The sequence below is a fragment of the Solea solea genome, chromosome 5 (genome assembly GCF_958295425.1).
Source record: "Solea solea chromosome 5, fSolSol10.1, whole genome shotgun sequence".
In the NCBI taxonomy this organism is placed as follows: domain Eukaryota; kingdom Metazoa; phylum Chordata; class Actinopteri; order Pleuronectiformes; family Soleidae; genus Solea; species Solea solea.
Genome location: NC_081138.1, coordinates 3,331,076 through 3,348,124, shown reverse-complemented (window position 1 = coordinate 3,348,124; position 17,049 = coordinate 3,331,076). Strand labels below are relative to the sequence as shown.

Sequence of the window (17,049 nt, the reverse complement as noted above, 5' to 3'; positions counted from 1 at the left end):
TAGTCTTTGTAAAATGACAATAAAGTTAATAAATAAATAATCAAATCTAATTATCGTTTGTACTCACAGATCATTATATCAATATTTGTTTAATAGTTAACAGCCAACACGATTAGCAGCTGAGGGCTCAGAGGAAGTTTAATATCAAATTATTCTGGGAACAGAAGGTGTATAAGCAAACATTTTTTTAAATATATGCTTCAGTCTGGAATAAATTGACAGATTGGGCAACTAAAACAGTAACATATGCAGAGTCAGGACAGTTCAATGTCACGCTGTTTTTCTCTTCAAACAAAAATATATGAATCCCTATTAGCGAGAAAATAATTAACGGATGAATCAATGAGGAAAACACATGCTCTTTGCTCTGACCTCCTTCTTCCTCCATCCCTGACGCGTTACCTTTCTCTTTGTCGAGCGGTGGCAGGATGCTGTTGTCTCTGCAGACCTTGAAGTAGATCTCCTGCTCCACACCTTCGGGAATGGCACCCTGGGGGATTATGATGCTGACGCCCGTCTCGATGGAGCTCAGGACACCACCGTTTGAGTTGAAGATACCTCGCGCTGTGGCGACTACGGTGTGGCCTTCGTCTTCATCCTCGTCGTCCTCCAGAGCACCGGGACTGAGAGACAGATACACGTCACTGTTAAGCTTAAAAAAAAAGTCTTGCTTGTTTGTTTGGTGTGAACTGTGACGTGGGACTTGAGAAGCTTACCTCACAGGAATGGCCTTGGGCACAGCGTTGATGTTGTTGTTCTGGTATTTGGGGCGGTGCTCGATGGTGCGCGTGAACGTGTCCACGCCGCTGTCTTGATCTGTGTTCTGGGGCTGTGGAGGAATCTGAGGCTTCACTGAGGTGATTATCGGACCCTGTTTCAAACAAAAAAAAAAAAGGTGTCAACAACTACATGCACTGCATATCTAAACACCAGAGATGTCCAGACAGAGATTATCTCGACCTTCATAATGTCTTTTTAATAGTCTTGGAAAGAAATATTTGCATCAGCCATGTCTGAGTGTATCGACGCTGTGGCACAATAGTTTTGGCAGTTTGCCCGCTGAAATGGAGGCTTTTATTACATTAATTACTGTAATCGCCGAATAAACATCTTTTCTTTTTAGGAAGGAAATGTGTCAATTAAGTGTCCATTTATCTTCTATTAGCTCACCACAGACTTTGACTCAAGTCCAAAAGTGCATCAGAATTCACGGCTGTGATTGGTTGAGAACAGAAAAGCTGAGCAAGTTCAAACAGAAATCTGAACCATGGTTCTAGGTTTGCATGTTTTTCATTTTTAGATCAAGTGTTTCTTAGGGCTTTTATATGATATACTGTATTACTGTAGTGGATTTATGAATGACGTTTTGTATCACTGTTGTGTTTAAAATTGGATTTTAACATTGTGTGTGTCGACATAAACATTTTAATCACAACAGAAATAAAAATATTTTACTGAATTGTGCCGAAATCCTGACACTGGCTTCAAAAAAACAAAAAATAAAAATTATTGAAATCAAAACGGCAATGAAATTGTGTAAGATGTGGAATAATGTATCAATATATCATCAAACCTGAACCTATTATGGAGAAATGTTCTGTTGAATTAGCTTCTTTTGTTGTTTCTGTTAAATTTGCATATAAAAATTAGTCCTTGTTTTTTTTTATATTATGGTTAATTATGTACACCACTATCATTATTTAAATGAGATCAAACCTAAACTAAAATGTCCAGTGCCTTCAGACTGCTTACCTTTGGAGCAGTGTCAGGCTTGTCATTGGGCAAAAGGTTGTGGTTGAATTTGGGACTGTCGAACATGCGGGCAAAAGGCCGGGCAGAGGTGGTGAAGGGCTTGGGGGTGAAGCGGTTGTAGCTGGATGCTGGTGGAGCCCCGCTGCTCGTGACTGCTTTGGGAGGCTGTTCACTGTTGCCGTTCACCGGGGACTTCTCGGGAAAACTCTTATGAGGCAGGAAGTTGCTCTGAACAGTGTCTTCCCGCGCTGGAGGCTTGGCTGTGGAACGGTCAAACAAAGAGTTCAGTAAGTGAGCTGTTGTCGTGAAATGTTAGTACATACGACACACACCGTCTCTGATATTGATATTTTCATGTATGTTACCTTCAGTTGAGGGTTTGGGCAGTGTGGCTGGCGGCAGGGTCGGCGTCACCTGAGGAACAGGCTCGAATTTTTTCTCCACTGGACTTGGTTTCTCCACCGTCTCCGTCCTGTATCACATGACCAAAGGCGTTGGTTAACAAGTTAGTTCAAATTGCAGGGAATAAAGTCACTATCTAACTTTCTGTTCCATGGCACGTAATATTCAGATTCTCACCTGGAATAGTTGAAGGTCGTTTGTTGTGCTTGTGGCTGGGGTTTGTTGGGGCCAGTTTGGAGGCGGTCAAAGTAAGACAGCTGCTTCCTGTAGTAGTCCTCCTCCTCGTCGGGGTTGTCGTGGTTGGAGCGCACAATATCATCCGCTACTGTGGACTGAGGCTTCTGTGGCTCTGGAGCTCTGGGTTGGTGTGGATAAAAATGCAGGGCATGGCAGGAAAGGAGGAAGATTACATGAGAAATGACTTAAATAAGGGATTAACTTTGAATACATATGTTATAATGATGTAAACATAAATCCCTATATCACTCTGAAAAATCAAGGTGAGAGAAAAATAAACAAGCTTTGCTGATGCATGGTGTTACCTATAGGTCTTCTCTTGATCCAGGTTGCTCAGTGAATTTGCTTTGGGGATTACTCCGCCTGATTTCAAGGGTACATCAGCTGCCTGTAGGAGAAAAAGCAATGAAAGTGGTAAGTATGATTATTTCAGCTTCTCACTTTAGGGGTCGCCACAGTTGCCTCCATCTTGCCCCATCTTGTAAACTTGTAAATATGAGCGATTAACAGTTTACCTTGTTCGCAGATGACTCTCCTGCATCTCTGGCTCGGTCCACGGACACAGAGCGCTTGTTCTCAAACATCTTGACCCTCGTCAGGACCGACTGTGGCTTCATGGCGGGATCGTCCTCCCGCCTCTCGTCTCTGAGAGGTGCAGGCTTCGGAGCGTCCACGGGGGAGGGGGAGGGGTTCTCTACTCTGGGAGGAGGTGTGACGCTGGTTTCAGAGTTCACAGGCGTAGGGTCATAGTGCTGAGTTTTGTAGCCTTTATGCTGCGGTGCTGGTCCCTGGTTATAGCTCGGCCGCTGGGCAGCAGGGTCCGGGGAGCGGGCAGCAGAGGGGTATGGAGTCAGGTGGGAATCCTGGTCATAGTGCAGGTCAGGCCCTGGAGCAGGAGGCAGAGGCTCATCATAACGTACAGGTCCCGGAGCGCTCGGTTTGCCGTAGCGAGGCCGTCCGTCGAATCCCTGCTGAGGTGGAGGCTCGTCGTAGCGAAGAGGAGGGGTGTACTGGGAGTCGGGTCCTTCGCCGTACGGCAAACGGGGATCGTAGCTCTGGGAATTGGCAGTAGAGTGCGGCTGGCCGTAGGGGCTCCACTGTTGCTGGTCGTAGTGAGGCACACTGTTCTCGTAGGGGAGGTTAGAGTCATAATTGCGATATTTTGGTTCTGGGTAACCACCCCCGCTGCTGACTCCACTGCTGCTGACATCATAGCGATTGGGAGGATGGTCGTAATCTCTGTACGGCTGCTGGTCAGGGTGATATCCCTGCTGAGGGTTGAACGTCGCGGGCTTCATACTGTGACTGATTCTCCCGGTGTTGTCAGTGTTGTACGGATCCTTTTGGAACATCTACCGGGGGAAAAAATACAAAGCAGAGACTGACGTTATTAACTCCACTTTACACACTGCAGAGATATGAAAAATATGTTTCAGCACATGAGAAAGTCAGTTAAAAGATTGGAAATATTAAAACGAGTCCCTGAAATTAAGTGCAAAAGTGAAAAACAAGAAGGGAAAGACCTGAAATAGAGAAACTGAGAGGAAGGGGTTACTGGTCACATAATATTGAAGCAAACAGACATTCAATGTTACTGAAAAACATCACAATGTGCCACGGCGACTCCAAATAAAACACTGATATAAATTAACAAAAAAACAACAACAATGTTGGTTCAAAATAATACAACAAAACAACAGGTTTCATTTTTCCATTGTCCCTTTTCAGTGCTTTTATCTTCCCTGACAAAATGTGAAAAAGCAATTAAGTAGTGAAGTAATTAAAGAAGTTAACTTTGTACAATGCGCTGCATACACAAGGAAAAATGTCACCCGCTGTCTTGATGCGGCTATAAATGCAAATTGAACATCCACAATATTTACAAGCACATACGAGTTGTTCAAGAGTCAAATTTAAATCCTCGTATTTCAGAAGTAACCATTAATTATTCACTGCCAAATATCAAAAGCATTTGTCTGTAATTGGTCGTCGTTACTCGACCACAACTTGATGTCAAAAAGTAAACAAAATGGCTGGATAATTACTGGCTACTTTCACAATAAAACAAAACCAACAAATAAATATATCAATAAATAAATAAATAAATAAATAAAGCACATACAGATCTACTTCTATGGGTTAACAGAGAAATGAGGCAAACATGTTTGCAGCCATGCAGGGGCGATAAGCAACAGTGAGAGCTGCAGGATTTCCACGGCTCTTCTACAAGGAGGCGCCATCAGGAGCGGCCATCTCCTCCAAACCCACTGTTGTTAACTATCATTTGCTCACATTGTTGTTCGTGCATTCACATACACACCATCACACACGCACACGTTTGTCTCTTCTGGGCAACACTTCGGTCAGCACACATGCAAGGCAGGAGAAGAGAGAGAGAGAGAGAAGCATGGCAACAGGAGGTAGGTAGACAGGAAGCAGCAGCAGCAGCAGCAGCAGCACAGGAGAATAGCCAGGTCAGACCGAGATGAGCTGAGCTGAGCCGAGCTGAGTCACGGAGCATCCGCAGAATGTCAGATGGATACCTTTGGTTCAGAACTGGCCAGTCCAGACAGTAGAGGTTCTGGTGTGACGGTGTGACGGGCTAGCTCAGGTGTGGGCCTCCTAAGCGAGCCAGCCTCTGGGTTGGGGCTTGGCTGCCTGAGGGGAGCTGCAGGAGCCTCGTCAGGGCTCAGACCCCCTACAGTTTTTACAGTAACGTCGACAGCAGGGGGCAATGTCTCAGCCAGGGGCTCAGGCTGCTGGGGGATGCTAGGGACAGCAGCGGCTTCTGCTTTCTGTGAAGTGGTTCAGAAATGTTTAATAACACGCGCTGATACACTTACGGTGCAGTACTAACAAGTGCTACTACCTTCAAAGCCCCTCTACATCGCTCTGCTCCTCACTTGTGCAATGAGCTTACACTGATAATCTAACAACGTGACGTCACATCACCGGTAGCTATAGATCGACCACTGGCATGTTAGGTGGTAGGAATTATCAGCAGGACAAGTTTACATTGTTATAGAATACTACTGTAATTTTAATACTACGGGTTACAATACAATTATTAGTATTTTATGTTCATTAACACATTTTAGGGATGACAAATACTTAGATTTGCGTGTCACAATAGCCAATCGGGTATTAATAAATACATTTCACAGGTACACTGGATTAAACACGCGGTTCCAACATGCACATAATACTTTCTGGTGTCGTACGTTCACAGTCCAAATCACAGGTAAAACAAAGTGGAGAAGTGCACATAGGTGAGTACTGTTACACACACGTGGACAAACAAGTTTTTCTTTTCTGATCGACATCAGCAACAGTCACAGCTGCAAAGACAGCTTGTTGTAACACAGGGTACAAGATTAAGTACTGGAAAACTGTTCGTTTATGTTTCAAAAAATAAAAAACACAGAAACATTAGTCAACAAACATTTAGAGGAAAATAGATCGCATAGATAATATAATAAATATAGATATATATATATTTATATGTTGCCATAAATACCTGACCACAAACGTTAGTGGTATTGTTTTGATACTGTTTTGTAGATAGAGAGAATAATTGATTAAAAGATTTAAAAAGAGCCTTCAATAGCGCTTCCAGAAAACCCTTCTAACGCACACCACGTCCTCCAGACAACAGGGGAGACGTACAGCTCTCAGAAACGCTACCTGCTGCGGCACTGCTGCCTTGAACCCGGCCGGGTCGATGCGGTTCAGGGGGTCTGGCTGCACTGTGGGCTGGTAGCCGGCGTAGCCGGGGGGCTCCTGGATGACGGGTGGGTCCTCGCGGACGGGCTCCGAGGAGCGGGTGATGGCAGGCTCGGTGGGTGGGCCCACGTCGTCGTTCAGCGTTTCGTCCAGCTCCTGGTCGGTGTAGGCGCCGCCCTCCGTGTCCGTGTCCTCATAGTCGGAGGTGTGGCGGCTGTCGGTGCTGTACATGGAATACTCACTACCAGGTGCAGACAAGTACGACAGGCGGTCATCGTGAATGTCCAGGTCATCCTCAGTTGCTCCATCAGCCTGAGAAAGAAGGAAGTAAGACATGGTACCGTTATTCCTAAAATAGTGGCTCAAGCCTTGATTTACCACAACTTCAGAAGGTAACAGGACATTAGTTAAAGCAGGCTTGTTTTAACGGGCGACCTTTAGTTATATTTCAATGTTAATTAATAAATGTATTCATTGGTCAAAGGATACTATGTAGAGCCGAAACAATTACTCAAATAATTGATTACTAAATTAATCGTCAACTATTTTGATAATCGATGAATCAGTTTGAAGCTTTTTTCACTATTAAAACAAGATTTCTGATTGTTTCAGCTTCTTAAACGTGAACATTTTCTGGTTTCTTTGGTCCAAATAAAAATTAAAACAAATCATTAAATCTGAATCATTTTGGTTTGTGGACAAAACGAGACATTTGAGATCATCATCATTTCCAGGTTTGACAAACACAAATCGACGATTAATCAACATTTTATGACATTTTATGGACCAAACGATTAATCGAGATGATGATCAAGAGATTAATCAATTGTGAAAATAATGGTTAGTTGGAGCTAACCAATGTAAATCCTTCATTTATCAACATGGCCTCCCAAATGACTCCCATTTAATTGAGGAAACACAATCTTTTCTCTCTTTTTTTAACTTACCTTGCCCTCTGAAACCCACACCAGCTGGTTCTGCTGCTGCTGGATTATTTCTTTCAGAGATCCAAACCAACCATCATTCATGCTGTTCAAGTTAATGGTTGCTGAACACACAAAGAGGGAGGAGCAAAGGAGAATTAAATAACCATCTCAATTACACAATTACAATCACAATAATTCAACGAGCAATTGTATCCAAACATAGCATCATACTTTGACGTGGTTGGCATCGTGTTTGTTAACTAACTAACTGTCATCTATGGCTTTGGAAATCAAATTCACAAAACATGTCATTTAAAGGAGCCATGTGTATAGTTTTTCTGCCGTGTGTATCCAGTGTCATCCTCGGAGAGGAAGAGTGCAGGCTGTGATGGGGAAGTGGAAACGGCCAGTGCTTGACCAGCTTTCAGGGCCTCGACACAACAGTTACTACAACTACAGCAGTCGATTGTCAGCAGCCTGTGAAACGTGTCACTGTGAAATCTCTCTCATTCACACCATCCAAATATTCCCTCCCCACCAGGGGTTCCCCAGATTTAATCCCTAAGCTTTTCCTCCCTTCACCCTCCTTCCCCGGACTCACTGGTGAAGAGGTGGTGGTTGTTTTTTCTTAATTTGAGAGCTCGGTCGTAAAGCTTCCTGGCGCTCTTCCTGGACTCGGGGCAGAGGCGGGTCCTCATGTTCTTGACGCCCTGTTTGGTGTCTGGGTTGAGGAAGACCACGATGGGATACCACTGAGCATAATTCAGACGGTCCACTGCATTAGGGGTGATGTCCAGCACGGCGTGCTTGTCCTTTATGCACAGAAAACAAAGAAGAAAACACACAAATGTGTGTTAATGTGCTTATCTTTCATGTATAATACTTTAACCTTCTGTTAGATTTTAGCTGAAGACTTGACCAGCACCTTAATCATTTTGTATTTGTATAAAATCTTGAACCATTAGCTCATCAGTCTCCATTAGACATTAAAATAATTAAGAAGCATAAACATATATTGGTATTAAAGAGACGCACAGCACCCCCGCGGTGCAGGATAAAGCGATGGATGGATGGTATTAAAGAGAGTGGTACACCAGGGGGCAGCAGTGAGTTGTGCATTTTATTTGGACTCACTGTCATGATCTTTAAGCCCAGAAAAACCTGCCAGAGGATGTTTGTTCACACCTTTATCTTTAATATCAATATCTATACACACTTACCTGATCAATGATCTGTTTAATGGTGTGCAAGCGAATGATGCCAGAGTTTTTCTGGTCCTTCCCTGCGTCTCTGGGTTCACTCTCTGTGGAGGAGAAACGGAGAGTGAGTTGCATCACGTCAGCACGAGACACAAACAACAATAAAACACGCTGTGCGCCAATTATGCATCCTACTGGCGTGCAGTTGTCGACTCCCATAAATAGAGCTTCAATTACGGAATGATAATCTCCGCACAGGAGAGGACAAGTGTACGTTTATGAAAAAACAGCTAGATAATACAGTCAAAATGAGAACAGCAGCCAATCCATGCAGTAGTCATTAGGTACTTTGAGAAGCTTTAAAAGGAAATTAAATTCAGTGTATAATCAATGTGTGCATGTGTCAGTATTATTTGTGGTGCAGAAAACGTGTTATGCAAGAAATGCTGAAATGAAATATGCACATACAAGAGCAAAGGGTAATTTAGGTTTAATAGGAAATACAGTGTCACTGTAAGCCTCTGGGATTTAAGCAAGGATGTGTGTGTGTTTGTGTGTGTGTGGGGGGGGGGGTTATGATTCAGATGAAGATAAGCAATGATTTCCTGCCTAGAAACACAAGGTTCAAAAAGGACAGTCAGTGAAGTCATGACTCAAAGCTTGACTTTAGATATTCTACTAGGATCTTTGTAAAAAAAGAAAAAAAACCTGGCCTTGTCTATCAAAGAAGGTTTATCAAGAAAAGACAAATGCAGCAATGCATGCAGAGGTTCAAGCATGCGCAACAATGCTATCGCTTAATGGGTTTTGTTGTCATTTCTGTTTTTCTACATTTATACGATCTTGAATTTCTTTAGACTTCTGTCGCTGCCAATGACATGAGGACAGACACGGACGCAAACCATTGACAGCAACAGTATGTACTAAATCTGACTCTGCTGACTATGCCATCTTTGATCACTGAATGCTGACAATTTAATGGTGTCTTTTGATCGTTTATAATACTGTATTTATTCTTTTAGAAGAACTATTTTATGAAAATTATGAATTTTAACGCTCCTGTAAATTGTCAGTAACCTGCTGCCTGTCTTGGCCAGGACCATTTTATAGAGGTGATGTTTTTCCTGGTAACATAAGGGTTAAAATAATGTATGGTGGTTACTTTTTATAGTTTCCAAAGCTGCTTCACTAGTTCTTAATATTGGATGTACTTCAATACTTAGATTTTAAAAGACTTGGCATCTACAGGCATTTAGATTTAATATTACTTAATTCTTTAAGTGTGGCATAACTGGTGAGCAAATTATGAGGGAAAGGTGTAAATGTCCATTAAAATGTGTACATAAAGTCAAAATGACTGGTTTTTGTAGGTAAAAAGATTGTAATGTTTCCATTATTACAGTTTTTGCACACATCTTTATGTCATTCTAAAACGACACAGCTTTAACATGCTGTGTTGCTGTTGTCATTCTATATAATGCAACCGGCAGTAAGAAGGGGATTACCACTGGATTTAACGCTAGATCACCATTTCTATTTTGTATTCATTAACATTTACTCGCCTCTTCTAGAGGCATATCACACTGACACGTCTCACAAGCGCAACTTCTTGGGTTTGATCTTCAGATGATAAATCGTGAATGTTTACAGAGCAAAAGTCAGCGTGATATTACATTTCTTTGTCTCCTGTGATTTAGTTGTGTTAAAATAGACAGATAGGAGTGTTAACTGCTGTCAATAGTGACTACTAATGGAAATTGCTAAATCGAGTGTTATTCCCCCACAAACGTTAACCAGACAATGGCTATTGTCTAAAGAATAGGCAACTAGCCACCAGACACTAGTTTATAGATTATCTGCCATTCAATGAGTCAAATAAAAGAAAGAAAAATTGATGCACTAAGTGACATACTTTCCCCTCCTTGTTGTTTCTGTGTTTCTGAAAAGAAAATACAGTTATACAATATATATATTTGTCAAAGTATCACTGCAGTTATGCAAAAACAATCAAAAAGAATGGAATGAATTGTTATGGGTTGCGTATGTTCTTGTACTGAAATTCAAAAAATACACATCACATAAAAGATGAATAAGAGAGTAAACAGAAAAACAAACATAAACAGATCTGCTAAAATAAATGACAAATATCTTATGTTCCTTGTCTATGGATTAAAACCTCGACATAACCTCACACTCGATACAGATTGTGTCACGGGCGTGTGCAGCTCCATGTGGATTTCACGGTGCATAACAAGACGCCCAGACTCAACAGTGATTTCGGCGTCAATTGGATACTGACCAATGCCGTAAATATTTGATGGGAAGTTTAACAGCCCATACCTTAGGCAATATGTGATGCATAAAAGATGATCAATACAAGACGCGGCGGGACACCACTAATACACGATCGTCACAACAGATTGTACTTTATTACTTACTTGCTAGTTCAAAAACGTCAGGTTCCTGTCTGGCCAGTTTCTCTCTGGCCACATCTGCTATTGGTCCAAAGATAACCACTGGTCTTAGGAACCCAGCTGCACAAGAAAAACGACATAGTAAACACACACCATAGCGAGGCCAAACCGCCTAATTGTCTATATCTAAATATCTTTTCTGCATCAGGTCACTCAACCTCACAGGCATTAAATCAGTGTTCTACTTGGGCCAACTGGTCACTTACCTTCCCTCAGCACCACCCGCTCATAAGCGGGGAACTTGGTTTGAACAGGCTGGGCCGACAGGTCCTCCCTGCTCTTTCGCAGGTTCCTCTTGGAACTTCGCAGTCCTCGGAATCTCCAGAAGTCGGCTCTGTCGCCCCCTGGTGTTTTGGGGAGGGTGTACTGCACACTGGATAACTGTTCAGCTCTGCATAGAGAAGAGAGAGGAGGAACAAGCTCATTTGGACACTGCAACCCACCAAGTTCAGGAGTTCAGGAATTCATCATTCAATGAAAAATGAGCCTACAGAGGTGAAGAGCACATTCTTAGTGGCTTTGGATAATAACTGTGTTCCTTTGAAGTACTGAGTTTTTGAAAAGCAATATTATTACTAAAAATATTTTAAAATCTGAATGTTTTATATCTTAAAGGAATATCAACTACGGGATGTTTAACCTGGCTAAAAAGCTGAGACAGACATTATTATTATTACTTCATAGCACCTATTGTGGCCCACGATAAAAACACTGCCTTTTCTGCCAGCAGGAGAGAGTAAGGAATCTGTGTAAACACTGCTGGAGCCTGTTCAAGGCTGCTGAGACAGGCTTCGATAAAACAATGGCCGTTGGCTACACCGTGATGTACAGTGCATTTCATATCTTCAGACACACAGACCTCAGAAAGTCCTTGCAAACCTCACACAGTAGATCGCTGTAAACCATTTTACGTGACACGTGGGATGTGTTAAATTTAGCCTACCATAAAGACGCTTTAGTTTATTACTATTATAGAGAGAGAGAGAGACAGTTTTCAGACGCATTGCAGGAAATTTTTGGGATAAATAAAACAGCAGATTCAACAAATGAATAATGGAAATCATCTAGACTCAAAAACATCTAGTTGATCTCAGAGAAAGGAAAGGTTTATCACTTTTGCTTCAATGAAGCAGAACCTTCACACACTAAAATCTGACAGATTTAAATGGAGATAGCCAGATATATCTCATTAAAAGAGTTTGGTAGAAAGACCGTGTACTGTGCATTCCTTGATTTCTTACTCTGGTCCCACCCTTGTCCATTTATGAAGTGCCTAAACAAGCTATACGGGTATAAAAGGTGCGACCTGAAACTTTTACCTATTCTTGTTTGGGATGATGCCTCTCTCCACCTCGTGATGGTTCTTGCCAATCCGGATCGCGAGCCAGGAACCCAGTTTTCCATTGTAGAGTGTGTCTACTACGCGGAACACCTCGCCCTTGTTAAAGCTCAGGCCGTACGGTGACTCTTTCTCGTACTCAAAATGTGTCCGAATGTAAAAGGAGTCGCCCACGTCTGATTCCACGATTCTGCGATACACTGCAGGCATAAAAGAAAACAACCCAGGGATGAATACAGCTACTTTTTTTTACACTTAATACCTCATGTGTTTACACTATTAACAACACACTGCTGTCACCCACCATCCTTTTTCTTCTGAGCCAGAATAGTGACTTCTTCTCCTTTAGGGAGATCGAGCAAAAACAGCACAGCCTCCTCCCGGATGATGTTAGCAAAGTCCACATTGTTCACCTACAAGTGGCAAAGAGTTTCACTTTCATTAAATGCTTTAACCCAAATAAAAGCACACATTTGTCCAGGTTTTTTGACTTAAAGAAAGGGAGTAGGGAGTTGTATTCCCACTCCACCCCCAAGAAAGCCTCCACCTCATCTCCTGCTGCTGTCCCAAAAACAACAAGTGCTGTTTATTGACTCTGTGTGAGGGGCAGCGGGGGGAGCAGACACACATGCATTGAGTCACGAAACATCTGAAAGACACCTTTATCCTTCCCAGAAACAGGAGGGCTTAATGTCTTTATCTACACAAGAACACCACGGCCAAAGGAAAACAGCCTAAAGATGGAAAACAATGTCTTGGAAGTCTCAAAGATATGTAAGCGAGAAGAACACACGCAGGCAAAAACTAAACCAACAAGTGGGGGATATGTGAGACATCTGTACATAAAGAAAGGAGATAAGACAACCAGATAAATACAATTCATCATTTCACTGTGTAAATATGTCAGCTTGTACTGTGCAACACACTCGGCCTCTGTTGCAGAGTACAAGCTGAACTACAGACGAGAACATCTCCAGCAGGTGTGATCCTCGGACGACGTACATGTCAGAATGCATCCAACGCTGACATCAAGGGGGCTTCAATCATCCCATCAACAATGTTAGTCTAGTATTCAGCGAAACAGACAGTCGACTGTTCTGGGGTCAGTGTGTACAAACGGTATCTATTGTGTTTTGATACGAGGCACGGCCTGGGAATGACTAATGGACTGACGGATACATTGTATTGTATTCCCAAGATCTCTTTACACAGAATGAAAACTATTACTTTCATAGAATCGCATTGTTTCGACGCCGATGATCCGTGGGCAGCTGACTTGTCTCTTTTGACAATAACACCAGATGTTCTTCCCACTTTCTTTCATACATGTGAAAAAAACAGTCATGAACTCAGAAAACTTAAGACTTAAGAATTGATTTACATGACCACTGACTGCAGTCAATAATGACACTTGCAACCCTAGTTGATGAGAAACTCCCACTGCTTTTGTCCATGTTTTAAAGACACACATATGATAGATATGATGAGGAGATGCTTTTCTTTAAGCACTTTAATTGTGCAGGAAAACAGACCCGGTTCAGGTTCCATTCACTCTACAGAGCAGTGACTTGCATGACTTCATTAAATAACTGACATGTTTGAGTGCTGGATTGTAGCATACCCTGAGAATCTGGTCTCCCTCCTCGAGTCCCTCCTTGGCAGCAGGACTGTCCTCCAAAACTCCTGCCACAAATATTCCTACATCGTTCCCTCCTGCTAACCTCAGACCGACACTCTCTCCCTTCTTGAACTTGACCAGCTTCATACTCGGCCTGCAGGAGAACACAAGCAAACGGATTTAATTGACGAATGAATGCTTTAAAAATATCTTAACTGACTAATGATGAGGCATCTAAGGTATTTACCTGAGAATACTGTCATCATGAGCGGCGCTGGGAACTGGGGCGTCTGAGGGGCTGACAGGCAGGTCCACGTCAGGCTGACCAGGCTGTGCATAAACTGGCTTTGGTTCTGCAACAAACACAAGCACAGTACGTAAAATAACACTTCTAAGAAAACATATACACACTGTGCTGAGCTGAATTCAGTTCACTGGTTATTTTCTACTTGGGATGCACGATATATCGGCATTAATATTGGTATCGGCCGATGTTCGTCATTTTTTAACATATCGGCATCGGTGTAATGAGTAAAACTGCGCCGATTTTAACAACCGATGTTTATACCCGTCTAATTGCCGTTTGTGTATGTGTGTCGGGAAGGGGACAGCGTCAGTGATGCAAGCGCAGCACAAGGTGTGTGTGTGTGTGTGTGTGGAGGAGAGAGAATGTCAGCGGTGTGGGCGATTTTTCAGGGTGTCAATAGAAGATACGCGAAAAGCATTATGCAACACTTGCAAAGTCGAGGTAATGCGAGGAGGGTTCCGCGTCAAGTCATTCAATACCACAAATTTGATCATGTCATTTGAAAAACCGCCACCCAGAAGTACACAAACAACGGCAGGAAGCTAACGCTAGTAACATTAGGCAGCAGACAAAAAGAAAGCAGCGCAGCTGGGACTCGACCAAAGGAAGACAGTGGCCAGGGCAATAACGATCAAGGTAATGGAAATGATTGCTCTTGACGACCAGCCGAGGGTTCCGACGGTTGATAGCGCATATTGAACCCCGCAACAACCTGCCAAGTCGGCGCTACTTTTCCGATGTTTTGCAATTGAATAAATATCTGGTTGCCATGAATACTGGCAAGTTTGATAAAGTATTTTAACATGTTTTTTTTAATTATGGCAGCTCTTAGTAGAGCTCGTCAGGTATTGTTTCTCATATCTGTTGTGTAGTTTTATTGTGAAGGGAAGTGGCGCGGTTGTTGTTGCCGGGAGGAAGGGTTGTTGACTTTATTTACGTACCCAGTATAGACGCCCTTATCTCGGTTACAGTAACTTTGGCAGGGTATTATTTTTATTTATGTTCATGTTTGTAATTTATGATCCAAACTTTCTCACAGGAGTTTAGTGAGTTGAGGGAGTTAAACTGTACTTTAATTTAGTTACACACTTGCTACAAGTGGTAAAGGTTTCTAAAAACCTTTACTTGTAGTTGGTTACTTGTGTCTTATGTGACCTTGTTATTTGGAGGTAAAACATGTTTTGAAAATAAAGAAAGACATTCAAAAATTCAGCTTGCATGATTTTCATTCTGTACAAACTTTTATCATCTCAGAAACTTTTTTTAAAAAACATATATCGATATCGGTAAATATCGGTTATCGGCCATAGCAGCAATATTAATATCGGATATCGGTATCGGTGGAAATAGTCATATCGGTGCATCCCTATTTTCTACTGTAAATATACGTGCACTGAAAACTGCACACTAATCCCTCATGATAAAGTAGGGAGTAGGAAGTAGGGTAGAGTACCGTACCAGGCAGTGGGGGTAACGACTTGTCATCTCTGGAACTGGCCTGGTCGCTGGCCTGTGACATGACTCCATCATCAGAGCTTTTGACTGGTGTGGACAAGGCCCCTGGTTTAGAAACACGCTCCTCATCGCGACTTCGATGGCTGCTGAAAAGAAATAGGATGAAAAATGTAAAAATCAAACATACTAGCACGGCTCGGGACATGAATTAGGTCATAAAGGCACATGGACTTAAAACTGGAAGACAATAACCATTAAAGTAAGGATGACGTTTCTCTTTATTTCCCCCACTAATTCATTTTATCTTCCCTTTTCTATCGTTTCATTTAAATCCCCTAGAGTCTATGCAGATATTCAATAGCAAAGCAATTTCCCGGCCAGACACTGATAATAGTTTAAGCTCCACTGGAGGAGAAAGGATCTATAAACGTTTTAATTTCCAAGTTATGAGACTGATATAAACTCCCATTTCCACTGACCATACAGTAATGTTTCCAATAAAAGCACACAGGCAGAGAAAGAAAAAGGAACACGTCTCCCAACATAAACTTTTAAGCCGGGATGCTTTTCAGTTGTACTTCCTGTTTAACCTGGATAAAATAAACAAGGTTTAACTGTGCGTGTGTGTGTGTGCATGTAGTACACTCTGTCCGACATAGTAGAAAGGACTGCTGCTTAAAACAATGGTTGAATTCCAGTCTGGTCACATGACTGCCTGCTGGCAGAGCACTTGAGCTGTACTCAGAAGCTTTTGTAAAAGAATGTGAAGGTGCAGACTGTACCACAAACTCAGACGACTCGTCCATGTCCCAATCTTTCATTTCGCTCCTGGAGAGTAAAAATGCTATGTAGCGTAGTAAAAACGCAGAGACAGTGAATCAACCCCTCCACATTTGATTAATGTTAGCTGCTCAGCTGCTGCCTTTTATGAATCCCTGCTAGTCTCACTAAAATTACGTTTTTATACTGAACATTAATCTGATCTGTGCACTTTTACATGTCAGCACCAGAGAGACTAGTGTGAGGGTTTTTTTGTGGAGATATAAGGTTAAATGAATGGTACTGCCAGAGGAGAAATAACTGGATTGTAACGGCAGAGAGAGAGAGAGAGAGAGACAGACACTGTGTTTGTAATGGATGAATGGGAAAAGAGTGTGATACAGTAAGGAAAAGGGAGACAAAGACACAGAGCAAGAGACAGAATGAGATAGGAGTGAGTGAGAGTGTTCTGGCCTAAATCTGCTGCTCCTTGCAGCAGGATGGGCTCTAAAAAAAGGCTTCACGCTGACAAAACACCATTGGACAGAAGCCTTTGTTGATTCTCCTCGTTTGGATGTTCTCACAGGTAAAAGAGATTGAGAGAGACAAACTGAAGGAGTGGAAGAGATGCGGCTCCATGGATATCAACAAACAATGACAGATATGGTGCAGTCACACCACAATCCCACTCTCACCCTAGTAATTTCAGACCCACACACGTTCATCGTCATTTTGCATAAAACAATGCATCAAAAGGGGAAAACAAAACAAAACAATTTTCAGCTAATAATCTGAGTTAAACATATAAACAACAGCTGAAAATAAAAATAACTACTCAGACAAATGTGTCTTTAACTT

At 42.3% G+C, this 17,049-nt stretch overlaps 1 protein-coding gene across 6 annotated transcripts in view; it reads right to left on the bottom strand.

Moving 5' to 3' along the window:
• Nucleotides 1–17,049, bottom strand: part of tjp1a (tight junction protein 1a) — a 105,503-nt gene that overhangs the window by 5,294 nt on the left and 83,160 nt on the right. For 3 of the 6 annotated variants that reach the window (XM_058630087.1, XM_058630090.1, XM_058630091.1), the window contains exons 10-28: nucleotides 15,436–15,575; nucleotides 13,918–14,023; nucleotides 13,674–13,824; nucleotides 12,357–12,465; nucleotides 12,033–12,252; nucleotides 10,920–11,104; nucleotides 10,678–10,773; nucleotides 8,261–8,343; nucleotides 7,642–7,852; nucleotides 7,062–7,162; nucleotides 6,076–6,426; nucleotides 4,935–5,186; nucleotides 2,907–3,743; nucleotides 2,697–2,779; nucleotides 2,332–2,511; nucleotides 2,118–2,224; nucleotides 1,753–2,012; nucleotides 717–871; nucleotides 403–623 (exon numbers count right to left, since the gene is read on the bottom strand). In XM_058630087.1, the coding sequence (XP_058486070.1) occupies nucleotides 403–623; nucleotides 717–871; nucleotides 1,753–2,012; nucleotides 2,118–2,224; nucleotides 2,332–2,511; nucleotides 2,697–2,779; nucleotides 2,907–3,743; nucleotides 4,935–5,186; nucleotides 6,076–6,426; nucleotides 7,062–7,162; nucleotides 7,642–7,852; nucleotides 8,261–8,343; nucleotides 10,678–10,773; nucleotides 10,920–11,104; nucleotides 12,033–12,252; nucleotides 12,357–12,465; nucleotides 13,674–13,824; nucleotides 13,918–14,023; nucleotides 15,436–15,575 (3,848 nt within the window). Of the gene's footprint in view, nucleotides 1–402; nucleotides 624–716; nucleotides 872–1,752; nucleotides 2,013–2,117; nucleotides 2,225–2,331; nucleotides 2,512–2,696; nucleotides 2,780–2,906; nucleotides 3,744–4,934; nucleotides 5,187–6,075; nucleotides 6,427–7,061; nucleotides 7,163–7,641; nucleotides 7,853–8,260; nucleotides 8,344–10,151; nucleotides 10,179–10,677; nucleotides 10,774–10,919; nucleotides 11,105–12,032; nucleotides 12,253–12,356; nucleotides 12,466–13,673; nucleotides 13,825–13,917; nucleotides 14,024–15,435; nucleotides 15,579–17,049 lie in introns of all 6 variants that reach the window. The other 3 variants (XM_058630085.1, XM_058630088.1, XM_058630086.1) reach the window with 2 other exon arrangements.